This window comes from Molothrus ater, chromosome 5 (assembly GCF_012460135.2).
Source record: "Molothrus ater isolate BHLD 08-10-18 breed brown headed cowbird chromosome 5, BPBGC_Mater_1.1, whole genome shotgun sequence".
In the NCBI taxonomy this organism is placed as follows: Eukaryota; Metazoa; Chordata; class Aves; order Passeriformes; family Icteridae; genus Molothrus; species Molothrus ater.
The window spans coordinates 33,066,315-33,083,346 of NC_050482.2; the positions used below are offsets into that span (position 1 = coordinate 33,066,315).

General features: G+C 39.9%; 1 protein-coding gene across 1 annotated transcript in view; it reads left to right on the plus strand.

Moving 5' to 3' along the window:
- Nucleotides 1-3,625: 3,625 nt before the first annotated feature.
- Nucleotides 3,626-17,032, plus strand: part of TBK1 (TANK binding kinase 1) — a 28,160-nt gene continuing 14,753 nt past the window's right edge. The window contains exons 1-8 of the mRNA XM_036401226.1: nt 3,626-3,682; nt 7,605-7,725; nt 9,432-9,572; nt 10,409-10,538; nt 11,124-11,305; nt 12,136-12,296; nt 14,169-14,279; nt 16,014-16,193. Of these exons, the coding sequence (XP_036257119.1) occupies nt 7,639-7,725; nt 9,432-9,572; nt 10,409-10,538; nt 11,124-11,305; nt 12,136-12,296; nt 14,169-14,279; nt 16,014-16,193 (992 nt within the window). The 5' untranslated portion in view covers nt 3,626-3,682; nt 7,605-7,638. The remainder of the gene's footprint in view (nt 3,683-7,604; nt 7,726-9,431; nt 9,573-10,408; nt 10,539-11,123; nt 11,306-12,135; nt 12,297-14,168; nt 14,280-16,013; nt 16,194-17,032) is intronic.

A 17,032-nucleotide genomic window follows, 5' to 3' on the forward strand; every position in this document is an offset into this window, starting at 1 on the left:
GTCTAAGTCTCTCTGAATCATTTTAGCTGAATCTTTAGAAGCTACAGCATTCTTGAAACTTCTGGCTGTTACATCTGAGTGGAACCTGGCAATTTTTCTGGTGCTTAGGTAATAAATTATATTGCTCCCTTGCATGTGGAAGATGCTGGCACAAAGAAAGAATTGTATTCACTGCAATATTTCAGTAGCATCAATGGTGTAACAGTGATTTTTAGTAGAATGCTGCTACTTTTATTTTTTTAATTCTGTAACATAACAGGTTTTTATAACTATCTCATAGGGGCAGGGGAAAGTTTGAGTCTTGCCATGCATGGGATTTATAATACTTTCCTCATTAACTAATGCCCATAATAAAAAGCTGACTTACTTCTAGTGTAATCAGATGAGCATTTTTCCTAGACTCTGTGGTGCTGTGTTCTTTAATTGAAAAGTAAATGGGAAGGTGGGTCAGAAGCAGCGTCCAGGATCAGACTGTGGTGATATTTTGAGCATTTTAATTTTTCACTGAGGGAAGAAAGTACTGTTACTACCTTCAATAGGACAATATTACTTTTGTAAGATTTTGTTCCTGATTTATATGTGTTTAATCAAGTTTCTTGTTATTTATTTGTCGTTTCACAGAATCAGTGCTTATTGTGCTTTTCATATTTCCTAGTTTCACAGTACTGTTTCCCTCCCTTTGCTGCCATACCCATGCTCCATTTCATTTTCTCCCATAGCACTAGAAGCCTTCCCTCTCTGGCTTGGTGCTTTCCAGGTGTTGCAGTTCTGCACCTCCCCAGCACAAAGGCTGCACCTCTGACACTGCAGCTATGGCTGAGGATTTGCTGTCAGTCTTCTGTGTCTGTCTTGGCCTCCTTCCCCACAGTTATGGAAGCTTCACCACACCGAGGGGAGAGTTTTCAGTAGGCAAATTAAGAAGTGAACAATAAAGCTTTTTGGGTTTTTATATGTGAACTAGGGTTTTGCCTTCTCAAGTAAGGGCAGTGCTGCTAAGATGATTTAGCTGTTATCAAATTAGACCCTCATGAGCAAAGTCTTTAAACTGGTCTCTGCCAAAAGAGACTCTTTTCATTCCTCAACCCCACCATCCCTCACCACTCCTGTAGGTCCCTCTGTGCCAAATCTGGAGCTCATCTGTGCCCATAATCAGCTATCCAGGAAGCTGAAGCAGCAGAAACACTTCCCCCTCACAGTGTGTTGCCTGCTCTGGTGGTGGCAGGTGAGAACAGACAGAAAGCAGGGTGTGCCAAGTGTAGGCTAGAGCTGTGTGTGGCACCCATTATGTGGGTGTGCCTCTATTATCAACTTGTACCCTGCCCTCCCATCCATCACTGAATGAGTATCCTGTAGGATGAGTAGTCTGGATCTTTAGGGACTCTTAAGTTGGTTCAGCTTGAAGAATTAAAAAAGGATTGTTTACTTTTGTATGCTTAGACTGTTCATTCAGCATATTGTACTGTTGGGGCTTATGCAATATGAGCTGTAAAGCAGCACCTCTGGGGTAGTTTCTGTATCTTTAGCCTAACATGTAGTTACTGATTCTGGTTACAAGCAGGTTATTGGGGTTTTTTTTTTGTAATTTCCTTCAGTGATGTAGATGGCAAGTCTGCAGCTGCTGTATCACAGTTGGGTTTGTGGTGGGTATGCAGTGCCTAGTAACATTCTTTGCAAAGAATTAAGGTTTAGAAAGGCAGTTGCTGGGTTTCTACATCTTTACTTTGAATAAGTGGATTCCTGCTGTGCATGTTTGTTTTTTTTTAATGTCCGGACCAAGAAATTCACTACTTGCTCCCAATAAGAAATCTTGTGATGCACCTCAATCAAGAGTGTGAACTAGATTCTTCAGGCAGTGTTTAGATACTTAGAATATAGGAAATTTCCTTAGAATAGGAAAACTACTCAAGCACATGGTGACTCTCAGGGATGGTCTTGTGCAGAGCCAGAAGTTGCAACTCAGAGATCCTTGCTAGGTCCCTTCCAACTCAGCATATTGTATGACTGCTATTTCTTGTGGGGTAGGAAGGGGAAGAAGATAAGAGATAAATGAGAGCACTCCATGGAGAGATTGGGTTGACAATCACAATTTATCCTTTTTCAGACAAACATTAGTGATCTCATTTAAAGGCTGCACCAAACAACCACCTGCAGCTTGCCTGTATGACTTAACATTGTTGTGGTCAAAATGCCCCTATATCTAGACTGAAGGTGTTTAAAATCATCATGGTGGTAACTCCTCTAGTGTATAAGGCAAATTTCCTCTTGTAAAGAGTATCTAAATGAGAAACAGAACTGCAAGTCATAATTAAAGATGAGGCACCTTTTCTAGAAAGATGGTACCTTTTATTTACAGGCTGGTGTAATGGCTAAAGACTGATAAGCTTTCAGGCCTGTGCAGCTACAGACTGCTGAATTTGTGAACATGAATGAGAATCCAAATAGGAAAGAGGGGAGGAACACCAAAAGTTTTACTTGTATGTCAAAAACAAATGGAAGCAAAGTAAAAAAATTCTAGCATGAAACTACAATGGCAGTTTCCTGTTTTGTGTGTGTTTTCTCCTATTCTTAAATTGGACAAAATGTTTTGAAAGATGCAAGGACAGAACACAAATGTAGTAGGCAACTATCCCCTCTACAATATAACATTATAAAGCAAAGTTCAGATGCCAACAAATGGGAAACATAAATTAGGCATTTATATTAAGGCCATAAATGCATCAAAGTCAATGTATCAAAAAACCCTTAGTACCTTGTAACCAATTCATCAGTTTCACTAGGGAGGACTTCAGAAAAACTTTAGTGCCCTGTAAAAAGTGAAGCAGAGAAAGTCTGAACTTTTGATAAAACTTAGGTAAGATAGTAACAACAAAGAAAGCCTGGGAGCAAGAGCTGCTGTCAGTTCCTCAAGAGAACAGGCTTCCTAGATTGGGAAATACAGAGCATCAAAAGAGGGATCGTCTTGGAAGGTAAAAAAAAAATATTTTCAGTATTTTCCCACTATAATTATGATCAGATTACATTATGCATAAATTATAAAGCTATCAATATTTCATTATACAGATCATTTACTGGAACAGCAACATTACCAGACAGACAAAAAACACATAGCAAGGGAGAAATCAGCCGAGAACTTTGGTTTAAAACATATCAGTAACAACTAAGCGGGAGCGGGAATGTGGGAATTGCCACGATTTCCTGAGGTTTTAACGAGGTGAAACAGAGAAATTACATGGGGTGGGAAGACATTTCTCTCGGGTATCCCTTGAGACTGCCGTGGGGAGGCGGGGGTCCCACAGCTCCGGCTCAGCGCCGGGGCGGGGGCAGAGGCGGCTCTGGCTGGGGAGCCGAGAAGGCGAAGCCTCCGCCGGACCGATTACGCAGCAAAAAAATCCGCACGCAACCCTCCCCGGAAACGCTCCGAGCGTTGGTAACATCGCGCCAGCGAAAACACCCGGAGTGACACTTTTATCCAACAGCCCGCTCGCACTTTCACATGTTCCCAGTATTTTCCTGTCTCGAGATCCACCGTCTCAGGGCTCGGCGGCGCATTCTCGGCCCCCAACGCGCGGGCGGCCCGCACAGGCCCCGCCGCCCGGGCGGTGCCTGGCCCGCTCCGCCTCCCCGCGCCGCGGCAGGAAGCCGGAAGCGGCCGGGGCGCTGGGCAGGCCGGCGGGAGCGGCTGGTGCGTGGGGCTGCGGGGCTGGGCTGGCCAGGGCGGGCTCGGGGGTGGCCGCGGAGGGCCGGGCCGAACCGAACCGAACCGAGGTGGGCTGCGCCGGCCGAGTGCCCTCGCCGCCATCGCGCTGGTGCCCAGGGGAGGCGGCAGCCGCCGGGCGCGGTGCTTTCAGTTTCCCGGGGCGGCGGCGGGGCCTTCGCGGGAGCTGCCGGGTCGCGGGCGGCACGCCCCGAGGTAGCGACGGGCCCGGCCGTCCAGTCCGGGGGGTATGAGGCGAGGCCGGCCCGTGGCCTCTGCGGCGTGCCCGGTGCCCGGCCCATACCCCGGTCTCGGTGACTTCTGTCCCCGTGAATGTGACTCAGGAGGCGGCGTCGCCTTTGTGGCTGTAGGAGTTGTTAAAGTTTCAGGTCGGGAATCTTGTCTTGCTGTGGGGATGAGCCCCGGTGCTGTGCCTATCCCCTCCCCGCCGAGGGAAGGACGTGGCCCTCCGCTGGTTTCCAGGAGCTGCAGTCCCACATAGGCCGAGTCCTCTACCTGCAGTACGGATTGGACATTCCTAGAGTAGGGGTGGTGAGCAGCACTGGAGCCAGGCTTGCCACTGTATGTCTTTGTTAGAGTTCAAGCAGCTCCTTGTGTGGCCAAGGGCAGGGTATTTCCCTGACTGAGATGCCAGCTGTTGGACTGGAAACCCCCTAAGGAGGTTATAGCTGAAGAAAGCAGGGGTAGGAAGCAGGAGCTTTAGGGGGAGAACCTTATTTTCTAAGCCTTGAGAGAGGGCATACAGGGAAGTATTGAAGGTTAATAGTTAAAAGACGGTGAATAATATTTATGTGGAGCCTCAGCACCTTGTCTGTTGGCTTTGGTGGCATATAGGATCTTGCCTGTAAGCAGAAAGTGCCACACTTAAACTTCATCATCTGTCCCTGCTTGCCTGGTGAAGTTGTATATTGCAGCTGTCAACAGGGGAGCCATACCTGCTTTGTGTGCTTATCCCGTGTGCCTGAGGTAGCAGAAAATTCCTTCCTGTTAGTTAGGAGCTGGCAGTACTCCTGCTTCAAAGCATTGGAAGTTTAAAAAAAAAACCTGCATAGTAATGTAGTCTTTTTTGTTACAATCCCCTCTGCTGGTAGATTAAAAGAGTAGTAGCATGACCAGAAGCAGAAAAATCTTCAATAAAAAAACACCTAAAAAGCAGACCCCAAGCCCCTGAAATGCTAATGAGTCATGGGGGATAATAAATCAAACTGCAAGCTGGAGAGATTTCTTTAGATGTATGTGAGGAGCTTTTGACTCATCTAATACCAGACTTAGTGACCATAAGTGAGATGTGAAGAATTAGCAAGTTCAGCATTAAGTCTAGTGACAGGATAAATCATAGTTAGAGCCTTTTAAATTTTTTTCTTTATTATTATTTTAATAGGAAACCCTTAGTACCTTGATTTAGAAATATAGTGGAAGAAATGAAGAGAAAACTTGAGATGCTGAGTATTTAGCAAAGATCAGTTATGACTTTGTCAGAGAACACAAAGTATTAAAGGAGGCCTAACATGTTAATCGATCTAATTGTTATAATTTGAAGGTTAAAGCTGAATGAGACTTTATTCCTTTGACGTGAAGACTGCCAAAAAGAGTGTACTCTTTTAACAAAAAAGGGTAATAGTGCAATACTGACTTTGTTTTGCCACGTAATATGTACCCTGGGATTAATATTGCTATATTTGTATTTTGTTTTAAGAGTGAAAAAACCCGAGACTTTGAGAATCCATTAAATGACTTTCTGATATCCACTGAATGATACTGAAGATCATCTGTTGCAGTCATGTTCTTTTTTCATTCATTGACCTTTGTGCATATTTAATTATAGATTAAGACTGTAAAGAAAAAGAGCTGATCTTTTACATAAGCTACCTCATCTTTATTATTTTGGGAAATATAATCATTCAGTCTATTAATGGGCTGCTAATTTTGGTTTTTATTTGAATAGATTTTGATGGAGAATTTCTGTGTGCTTTCAGTCTGATTAGAAAGGATTTGTTATGTTTCTGTGTCTTGCTATGAGTCTATGAATGTTGTTTTGAAGTAAATCACAAAATCCATGCTTGCTGGTAACGTGCCAGCTGGCCTGTTAGAAGCAGGAGTTTAATTATGAGAGGAATGTTTTAACTTGAAGATTTTACAGATGGTTTGCAGAGCAGGCTGTGCATTATTTCTTTGCATCCTCTCTTCCGTACCTTCTGTGTCTGCATTGTAGAGAGATCATTGGCATCTACAGTAATTGCCTGATGGGAGAAGTCATCTTATCCTACTATTGCAAATTGTCTTATCAGCGTTAACCAAGAATTGTCAGGGTTGGGAATGTGGTGTTAGGGTTTAGTTTTTTTTTGTTGTCTAGATTTGACATAAAACCTTTTGTCCCTTCCAGAGGCATTAAGAACTTTGTCAAATTTTGCAGATGGCATTGCTGCGTGACTCTCCATTAACTGTGGAGTAATGTCAGGTCTTTGCTTTGTGTCTTTGCATTCTGTATGCTGCATGTCATTGCTTGGATGTTTTGGGGCAGCTTTGCAAGAAGCTCCACATCTCACGTGAGCGAGCAGCTAAAGGAAAGTGTGCCACCTGCGGTCACTGCAGGCAGAGAGAGCAGTGTGCTCAGAGCCCGTGTGCGGTCTGCGCGGGGCGCGGTGGGACGGGAGCAGGGCGGGCCGAGTGCTCCGGCCGCTGCCGGGGCGGGCTGGGAGAGCGGCGCTGCTTGCGGCTCCCCCCGCTCTGCTGGGCGCGCACGGTGCGGCTCCTGTGCACCAGGGAGCTCAGAAAGTGCCACTTCTGGTAGCAGATACAGGACATTCTGTCATGCCTCTTCTTCAGCAGTTACAGGAAAGGCTTCTTACTCTGAGTATCAGTCAGCAGTTTCCTGTCAGGTATCACGTGCAAGTAACATGCAGCGTCCCCTGCCAAGCTGAGCCAAGACCAACACTGTAGGAACTTCCCTAGTCCAGTTGCCATTTTGCTCTTGAGATTCTTTAGGTTAGGCAAACTCCATCTTTGATTTTAGAGCCTTTTCCTAGGTTTAATGGCAAAATCAGTGTGTTAATTAAACCAAAAAGTTAAGGGTATTCACTTGCAGCTCCTGCTGTTTTGGCACACAGGAAAATGTGGCAGTTCTAATGTTCTATTTTATGTTAGTAATTTTAATTTAATCAAACTTTATTCCTCTTTCATGTGAATCTGTGTAGACTGAGTATTTGACAGTTCGTATTTCAGGAAGGGTGGGGAAATTCTGTAGATGTGACATACCCAATAAGAACTTTTACAAATGAGAGAAATGTCTCTTAATTTCTTTCAGTAGTAATTGCTAGTTCCAGCTAGTGGATGTAAATGCTTCTGTCAATTGTAGCTTTTTTCAAGCTCATGTAAAAGTAGTTTTTTATGTTTTGTTAGTCCATCTCCTTTACGGTTCTACTGAAATGCAACTTCCAGAGCCAAAGTGATGTAAAATATCTGTATGCATATCTAACATCATCTCTAATGTTTGTTCTTTGGCATATGTACAGAATAATGGAATTCAGTTACAGGTCTTGCTTACCTTTAGAAGACCTTGTGCACGTGTTTTTGCCTCTTTTCTATATATTTTGTTACTTGATCATTTCAACACCATGTAAAGAGATTATAAGATTTTCACCTTTCCAACTGATCTTTCAAACAAAGTCTGGGGAATACAGACCTTAAATGCAGAGAGGTGTTGTGTCAATGGCATTAGTTTTGATTGTTTGGCTTATTTTTGTTTCCATATTTCACTTCTAGTTCCTCTACTTGGTTGTTCTTCATTCTACATGTCGTTGGGGTTTGGACATTTATATTTCCTTCTAATTTAAATAAGTCATGTATTTTACTAAATTATAATTCAGTGTATTGAACCTTCTGTTTTAAGGTGAAAAAGAAAACTATCTGATCAAAGAGCAAAGATGCAGAGCACTTCAAATTACCTCTGGCTGTTGTCTGACATTCTGGGACAGGGAGCGACTGCAAATGTTTTCCGAGGGCGACAGAAGGTTTGTGAGGAATTTTCATGTGCAAGTAACATCATGAAATCAACAAAAAAAGTTCAAGATTTAGGCCTAAAGCAAATGTATCTGTGTAATTATTCATGCTTAGTTTTTAATTTTTAGTATTTGTCCATTGAATTAGAGTTCTGTGGTTAGATTTCTAAGGATTTGTTCTTAATGTTGCATTATTTTTCCTTGTAAAATATGTTAGTAATTCTTCATTCCTTTTTCTTCATTTTTACCAAATAAATAAACCTTATTCAAGAATATGAATAGAAACAAATGACTTTCCAGTTTCTATTACGTGATCCTATAATATATATATCCTTGTTAAACTGTCTTTTCTTTGGTTTTTATCTCTTCTTTTAAAACCTGTTCTGGTGATTTTTTTTTTTTTTTACATGAAATGTTCTTATTCTAGTGGATGAAGCTGTTAGTTGTTATCTGTAAGTCGGTGCTTTTTCTATGTCTTCTTGGTGACATGCCTTGAGTAATCAGTGCAAAATAGTAATTTTTTTGCTGTGCAAATGATACACTGCAGTGTATGTTGCAACCTGAGTGAGGGGCTAAGAGGACCTTACTTGTGTATGTCATTTGTTCCTATGAATTTCACAATATGTCTGACAAAGCAAAGATAAGTATAGTTGTGAAAGTTGCCTTACAGTAATGATAGTCTGTGTGAAATCAGTACAAAGTGATTTGTAAGATACAGCGTTTCTGTGTTCCACATACAAGTGTGAAACAGCATTAAGCAATAGTTTAGCAGTTAATGTGCTTTTCTGGGTAGGTGAATTTCAGCACAGAATGATTCCCCTGTAAACCATGGTTGCACCTGTGATCACCCTCGCTAGTCTGTGCCTGTGACCTGCAGCTCATTGTCAATGGGAGAAAGCTTTTACCTGGGCACCAGTAGTGCACATGAGTGTGCTGCTGTAAAGCACACCTTGTCTGAGCACAGCAAGGCTGTGTCCTTAGAAATAATCTGTTGCACCAACTGCTAGTGCAAGCTTATTTCTAGAGTGGGCACAGGAAGATGCTTTGCCCTGAGAGGGACAGGAGTTGCACTTCCAGCTGGTGCTGTTGTTGCCTGAGTATGTTGTGGCTTAGTCCCTCTGGAGAACTTAAATCTGATTAAGCTCCTGATTGTGCTCCTGACACTTACGATGTGGGTTTGAACTGCTTCAGGATTTTACACGAGTGGCATGTAGTGCTCAAAACTGCCTTTGAAAAAACAAAATACTGGTTTATCAGTATAAACAGAACAGTAAAGAAAGAAGAGAGCAACATTCAGCTACCAGAAATTGTCTTTTAACTTAAGTAAGCCAAGTATGTGCATGCCTCTCATTGCATTGATTAGTGCAAGTAACTCTTGCTGTGAAAAAATATTTTTCAGCTAAGTTTAGGAGTAATTTTTAAATGTGTAGCCTTTGTTATACTAACAGTTCTCTTTTTTAAGAACTCTTAGGTTTTGTGACCTAATGAGTTTCCTTTCAGCTAGTCTCTTTGCTTCTAATCTATATTAAACTAATGCAATTTTATTTTTTTAGCAGAATCTTTTTTTCCACCTTAGCACAAGGTAGTATTTTGAAATATTTCTAGTCTGGTTATACTCGCATGTAAAATAGAAAATCTGAAAATGCTTGGATAATGTCTATGTGTACACTTACAACTTTTTGCTTCTGTTTGATGAGTAGTTTGTTTGTTTTCAACAGAAAACTGGGGATTTATACGCTGTCAAAGTATTTAACAGTATAAGTTTCCTTCGTCCTGTGGATGTTCAGATGCGAGAGTTTGAAGTATTGAAGAAACTAAATCATAAGAACATTGTCAAATTGTTTGCCATTGAGGAAGAGGTAATGAATTGTGTTTGTGATCTGAGATGCATGGAAGTAACTGCAGCAACTGGTTTTTTGTTTTATCCACAACCATAAAGTGTACAGTTGCATTTTTAAAGACTGGTAACATACATGGTGATACAAATACTCCCACCCAACCACCACCATATTTTGGTTTTCTTTCTTCTTTGTTGTTGTTGTTGCTGTAAGAAAGAATATGTTTGCTTTCAGTAGGTGAAACATCTTCAGTGTGTAGGCTCAAGTAATGAATCTTATCTTGAGAAGCCACCTGTCCTAAGTTTTATCTTGATTTAGGATTTTTAAGGTATCTACATGTACTAATATTTAATAGTTGAATAAGGGAACTGTTTATAGTTGAAGGTGTTTCAGTAATCCTGACAATTTTATGCTTTTCTTTTTCAACCAACTAAAATGATGACATAGATACTATTATACAGTAGTATAATAGTATAAATTGGAGCAGCTGAACTGAAACTGAGACTCTTGAGTTTAAATGATCTAGGTGATGAGATGAGTAAAGAGTAAAGAAGGACAGTTGATATTCTCAGCATTTACGGTGTGTAGTTTCTCGCTTGTCCACCTGTCAATGCTGCTGTCAACCTGCTAGTGCCTAGAACTTGAGGCTTTCTTATTTTCCCCTCTCCAAGTTGGAATACGTAAGACATTACAAAAATCCACCTGCACTTCTTTTGAAGATCAGCAGAATGGAAATTATGATATAACTGTAGATTTTACTTTTCTTTTTTGAAAGTAAGGTCTTGTGGTTATAGGTAATTTCTGACATTGGTGTCACAATAGTCAGATTCTTAATCTCCTTTTGATTTTTTTTTCAGACAACTACTAGACACAAAGTACTAGTTATGGAATTTTGTCCATGTGGGAGTTTGTACACAGTTTTAGAGGAGCCATCTAATGCCTTTGGTTTGCCAGAGTCTGAATTCTTAATTGTTTTGAGAGATGTAGGTATGTAGACATAGTTCTTTGGTCTAATTTGTTGACTGAAACAATCTCATACTTGTTTTATTTACCTTGAAACAGCAAGAGACAAATTTATATGACTGTCAACTAATTGAACAAATTAATATGGTCATATGGAATCATATATTTATATCTATGTTGGTATAGGTATCTGCATTGAGAAGCCATTTCTGTGCAAAGTATTGATGTATTTTTTTCTTTATTTCAAGATTACTTTTCACATATTGAACAGACTTCTAGTGATAATTTCAGAAGAGTTAATTAGAAAAATAATATGGTTTATCTTTGTTTACCTGCTATAAAATTTACTTTATGGGAGAGAAGTTACTGAGGGCAAGAAATGCTGTAATTTAGCTGTTTACTGTTAGCTGTTAGCTGTTTACTTTAGCTGCTGGGAAGAAAAAAGAGCAATCTGTGGTCATGGTCTTTCTGTTAATTATGTGTCCCTTCTCATTCCCATTTCCCAATGAGAAGATAAGCGTGTCTTCCTAGTGTCAGTTACAATTCAGTGTTTGCACAGAGTGTGTCACAGTGTGTACATGAATTCTGTATTTGTTTTTTCAATTGAAGTGGCTGGGATGAATCATCTCCGTGAGAATGGAATAGTGCACCGTGACATCAAGCCAGGCAATATAATGCGTGTTATAGGTGAAGATGGGCAGTCTGTTTACAAACTTACAGATTTTGGTGCAGCAAGAGAACTTGAAGATGATGAACAATTTGTTTCTCTCTATGGCACAGAAGAGTATTTAGTAAGACCATATGATTTAATTTTCTGTTGAAGAAATGTTTGAAGCCTGAGGCCGTTCATGATTATAGTTGAATAGATCAAGGTCAGGTTGTTGGGAATAAGTATTTAAACCTTTGTATTACAATTGTTTTTATAACTTTCCACTGGACTGTTTCACCTTGGGTGATGCCATCTTCTGCTGGTGTAAATACATCAGCCTTGAAATAATTTCCAGGTCCAGCTTTAACTGTTGCCTTGTGTGAAAGGAGGAACAATATATTTTAGTTATGAATATATTTGCCTTTATCTCTGTAGATGTTTTCATTTGTATTTGAGCTACTTGGATGACATTAGGTGTGGTTAAGATTCATGTGAAACCTTGGCTAACCAAAGAGAGGCAGGTAGAGAAGTATTGAGACAAGCATGTTAGTATGATTTTCTTCCTGCTATGTTTTCCCACATGTGAATCACAGCTGATACTCTCCTCCGCTATGGATCTTTTTTCCTTTTGGTTTCTGTTGTTTCAAAATCATCAGGAGGAATACTGAATTTCTTCTCTTTTTTAGTGATCTTTTGTACTAGTAGTCACTCTCCAGCTGAATTTTAAAATATTTTTTGCAAAGCTTTTAATAAAAGCAACAGTCATTCTTAGGAATATAGTGCTGTTTGTCAGAATAGCCTAAGCAACTTCTATGATACAAGCAAGCTTTTCTTTTTTAAAGAACTGAAAGTTTAGACTTTCAGTTCTTTAAAAAGAACTGAAAGGCAAATTACCTTGCTGTGAAAGGATAGATTGGGTTTTTTTCTTTATAAAGCTTCATAAAGCAATTGTAACTTTTTTTTTTCTCTTAGCATCCTGATATGTATGAGCGAGCAGTTTTGAGAAAAGAGCATCAGAAGAAGTACGGAGCAACAGTTGATCTATGGAGCATAGGGGTGACCTTTTACCATGCTGCAACGGGGAGTTTGCCTTTCCGACCTTTTGAAGGACCTCGTAGGAACAAGGAAGTGATGTAGGTAATTTAGAAGGAGAGTTTTATCTGTTGGTAAATCAAATCAGCACTTGAAATGCTTTTTACCAAGGAATCCTACACACATATAGAAAAACTTTAAAACAGTGAAAATATGAAAGGAAAAACACTCTCTTGTTGTGGTATGGCCCCAGCAAGCAGCTGAACATTACAGAGCTCTTCACTCACTTCTCTGTAGTGGCATGGGGGAGAAAATTGTAAGGGTGAAAGTGAAAAAACTCATAGGTTGATGTAAAGACAGTTTAATAAGTAAAAAAAACTCCACAAGAAACAGCAGCCCTTGCTCTTAAACCCAAAGGGAAACAAAACCAAGGAACACAAGTAATGCAGAAAAATCCCCAGTTGCTCATGAGCAGCCACCTGATGCACAGTCAGTCCCTGACCAAATGCCACCCTGGCAAATTCTTTCCCCCCCTCCTCCTTAGCTTCTGTTGCTGAGCAATATGGTGTGGAATATCCCTTGGATCATCTGTCCTCTGGTATCCCCTTTGAACTTCTTGCCTGGCCCCAGCCTACTTGCTGGTAGGGCAGTAGAAAAGTAGAAGAGGCCATGATGCTGTGTAAGTGCTGCTCAGCAATGGTGAAACATGTCTGTGTTATTGACACTGTTTGGGTCACAAATCCAAAACATGGTACCATACACTACTATGAAGGAACTTAACTCTATCCCAGCCAAAATCAGTAGAAACATTCTGCTTCAACAAGGATTTTACTGTGTGGCACCTTAAGATCTGAATTAAGCATTTAAATTGAGAAAGACCTGAATTGAGTTCCCCCAAAATACTGGTGTTTTTCCACATCTTTCCTTCGGCATGGCACCAGCTGCTCTGTTGCAGTGCCCTTTACGTAACTTGGATACTCAGGCGAAATTATGGTATTCTGAAAAGGGGTTTCGGTGCTGCAAATTTTTGTTGTCCTTTAAATGATGGTTGGACCCAGCAGTCTTGAAATGAGTGCACTACCAATGAGACTGACATTTGGGTAGTATAGTTGTGGAATTGCAGCTGCAGATAACAGGGATGGCTCCTGAATGGAAAACAGAAGATATGCCTATGATGTGACGATTGTATTAGATTCCTGTTTCATCTTAGTCTGGTTCTATTTTGTTTTTCTGTGTGTTGCACTTTAAGAATAAAGCAAGGTGGTACTTGGAACCTCTAACACATCAATACCATCGCTGTTCTGATACTCCATGTAAAACCGACTCCAGTTTTCTTAGTTGAAGAAATTTTCCATCTTGTGATTTTTTTCACATAAGAATTCTTGTAGCTGCTTGAGAGATGTTTTGTATACATCTTGTCCTCCAGAAAAAGAAAGCACAACTGAAATATTCTGTTGCAACAAGTCTATTGATCCTCATTTCGTTTCTTGAAAAATTTGAGAAATACTTGCCTGTGCAATACAAAGTTAAACAATGCCAAATTGTGTCCAGATTTCTGGATGTTCCTTCTCTATGCCCGAGCCACTTTGTGGTGGCTAAATGTTGTCTATGGCTGTGGAACATGCTTGAAGTTAGCATGTTAATGTGTAAATTGAGCTAAATTGACTTTGATTCATTAATTCTTGTGAAAACCTTTGGTTTCCTTCAGTATGTTGGAAATATCTCCAGAAGTTTTCCCCAAGGCTGAGGTAGACAAAGTTGCTTCTCCAGCATAGCTTTTTGTTCTTTACTCTTTTAGCACTGCTCTGTCAGCTTGTAAGTGAAGTTTCGGAATTTTTGCACCATCTACAAATTTAGGCCAGCCTATGATTTAAATTTGCATTATTTCTGCCCCTTTGAGGATTAATTACTTAACCTATGTATGTATAAGAGGTAGTAGTTGAAGTTTCCATCATTTTTGTCACGTATTGCAGGTATAAAATAATCACTGGAAAGCCTTCTGGTGCTATTTCTGGAATACAGAAAGCGGAAAATGGACCTATCGAGTGGAGTTGGGAGATGCCTGTTTCTTGTAGCCTTTCAAAGTAAGTTTGAACTTACAAATGCTCACAAAGTGTTTCAATGCCATTTGATTGGGCTTTTCCAGTTATTTTCTAGGATTGTGTCTTTGGAGCAGAGGTCTGATGCAATTTTTTCTTTGAACTCTTCAGTACATCAGTACAGTCTGATATTTGGTTATCAAGTGGTTTTTTTCTTCCCATCTGTCCAAATAGTTTTATGATTGCTAATTTACAAATGAGCACATCTGATGTGGTTTGAGAAGAAATACTATTACTGCATTTTTTCCACCCTCAGGAATGAAGAATCAATAACTTTGATGGCCCTCATTTCTTGCAAGAATGTGACTTCAGATGTGACAAAGATTATGCAGTAGGAAGGAAATTATAAGCAAAGACAATTCAGAGGCTTACTTTTTGCTAGGAAAAAGGTCACAACAGTGCATTTTAACACATACTTGTATCTTTTCAATTTTATCATCATATTTTTGCTTCATATGTCCATAATATTCAGTAGAAAGAGCCATGGAAGATCTAATTTTGGTGTGACTTTGAAAACACCTCCCATAACCCACTTACCCATTTTTCTTCCTGAGACTTCTTCCATACTTTAAAGTTACTAATCTTTCATGGTAAAGGAGGAAATAAGTTGTTCTATGAAGAGACTGTAGAAACAAACCTTTTTGAAAGCCAAATATGTACATCCTTAAGGGGCGTAGAGTCAAAGTCTGGTTTATATGAATTCATTAGTTTAGAATGTGCAGAATTTGCAATTTGTATGTGTTTTTCATGATACTGCTCATTTGTTCCTCTGCTTATTCTGGACAATTGAACTGCTTGAAATTATAAAGGAAGGAGATTTTTTCTCGTTAAGCATCTGCTCACAGTAATCCTTTTAAGTAGTATTCAAACAGTATTCAAAGTTTAGTACTAAAGTGAGTTTGAGCACAGCATCCACTGACCTCTAATGCAGTCAGCAGTGTGCTTGCAAGCCACTGCAGCTTGCTCCAGAATGTTACCAGTTCTACTGCTGGATTCAGGCTTGATGTGTACATAATGTTAAAATTTCAGAGAAGTTGTTAATGGAAATGCAACAAGTGGGATCCATAAAGTTCCTTACCATTCAGATGCTCAAGGCAGAAATGCAAGAAATTTAAGATTACCTTTCTCCTAGAATAGTAACTAAAGGCAATGGGTACACAGGTTTTTTTGAAGCTGCATGTGTAGAGCACTTATTTAGCCCCTCAATCAGGATGAATTCTTAGTGTTGACAGTTTAAATAATGAGTCTTTGCTAATCCATCTGATTTTGATTGAAAGCAACATAGTGTGCTCACACAAGCATCACCACCAGCAAATAGTAGCTGATGGTAGCTTCCTTCAAAATGATACACTGTGGTGTGTGGGGTGAGCTGGGTATAATGCTGCTGGGATGGTAGAAAGTGGCCTCAGCTCTACAATGTAGACTTAGTAAATTTTATGTAATTTTTGCCATGTGACTGAAATTTCTCAAATACCAAAAAAAAATATTGATAGTTAAGCCTGAAAAGGAAAGATTTAAAGTACATGTATTAATGAAAAACAATAGACATTGCCTTTGAACATTTTGTTACTCAGTGTAGGAAAAAAGGCACTGACATATTCTTTAAGGGATAATAGATGTGTATGCATGAGACAAGTCAAATGAATTATTGTGATTGGTTGCAAGATAAAACATTCCAAGTAGAGCCAAGTTGTCTCATCTCTTCCTGGTGTCTTCTAGGGGTCTGCAAGTACTGCTCACACCTGTTCTTGCGAATATTCTTGAAGCAGACCAGGAGAAATGCTGGGGATTTGACCAGTTTTTTGCAGAGACGAGTGACATACTGCACCGAATAACAATCCACATCTTTTCATTACAGCAAATGACCTTGCACAAAGTTTATATTCACAACTATAACACGTAAGTGCTCTCTCTCTCTGTTTGCATTACTTTACTCTTGTTCAGGCTAACAGCACTGTGACCTCAGATCACCAGTTACAAATTCAGTAACCTGTGACCTCATGACACCAGTATTGCAAATTCAGCACCCCCTCCTTGGCAGTTTATCTGAGGAAGCAAAAGGACACAATTCTCCTGCATAGTCATAATGCATATAGAAGCATGTTGACCAAAAATAAAAATAATGTCCTCAAGCATACAAAATGCACACATTGTCTGTGGTATAAAACTCTCACAGGGGTTCTGAAGTGGTAATTGGTACAGTTTAGGATCCTGATTTGTATGGGGTTCACTTCATGACCGTGAAGTGCTGATGTTAAAAGCTGTAAGATGTACAAACATAAATGACTTTTCTCTGCTGTGTTACAGATAATACAGAGCACATGTTAATTTCTAATACACAGATACATACTGTTATTTCATCAAATGTGTAAATAAAGTTCTGCCCACTTCAGTTTTTGTTTTCTATTCATCACTTTTGTTGAGAGAGAGCCCAAATACTGTTTTTGCAGAGAAATCTTGCTTCTAATTTTTATTATTATTTACATGTGTGATTATTTATAAACTAGCTGTAGTATTAAGAAGCAATAGTGTACTAGTGCTGCACAGGAGGCAAACTGGTGCTTCCCATTATTGTACTGAAGGTATTTCTTCTTTGTGGGAGGTTTTGCTAGTTTGGTTTTTGGTTGCTGTTGTGGAAGTAGGCTTTTGTGGTGGGGTTTTTTGGAGGAGAGAGGTATGGTGGTATTATGAGTTCTTATCTATTGTATCTATTGATTGCTGTAAATAAAATTCCAAAG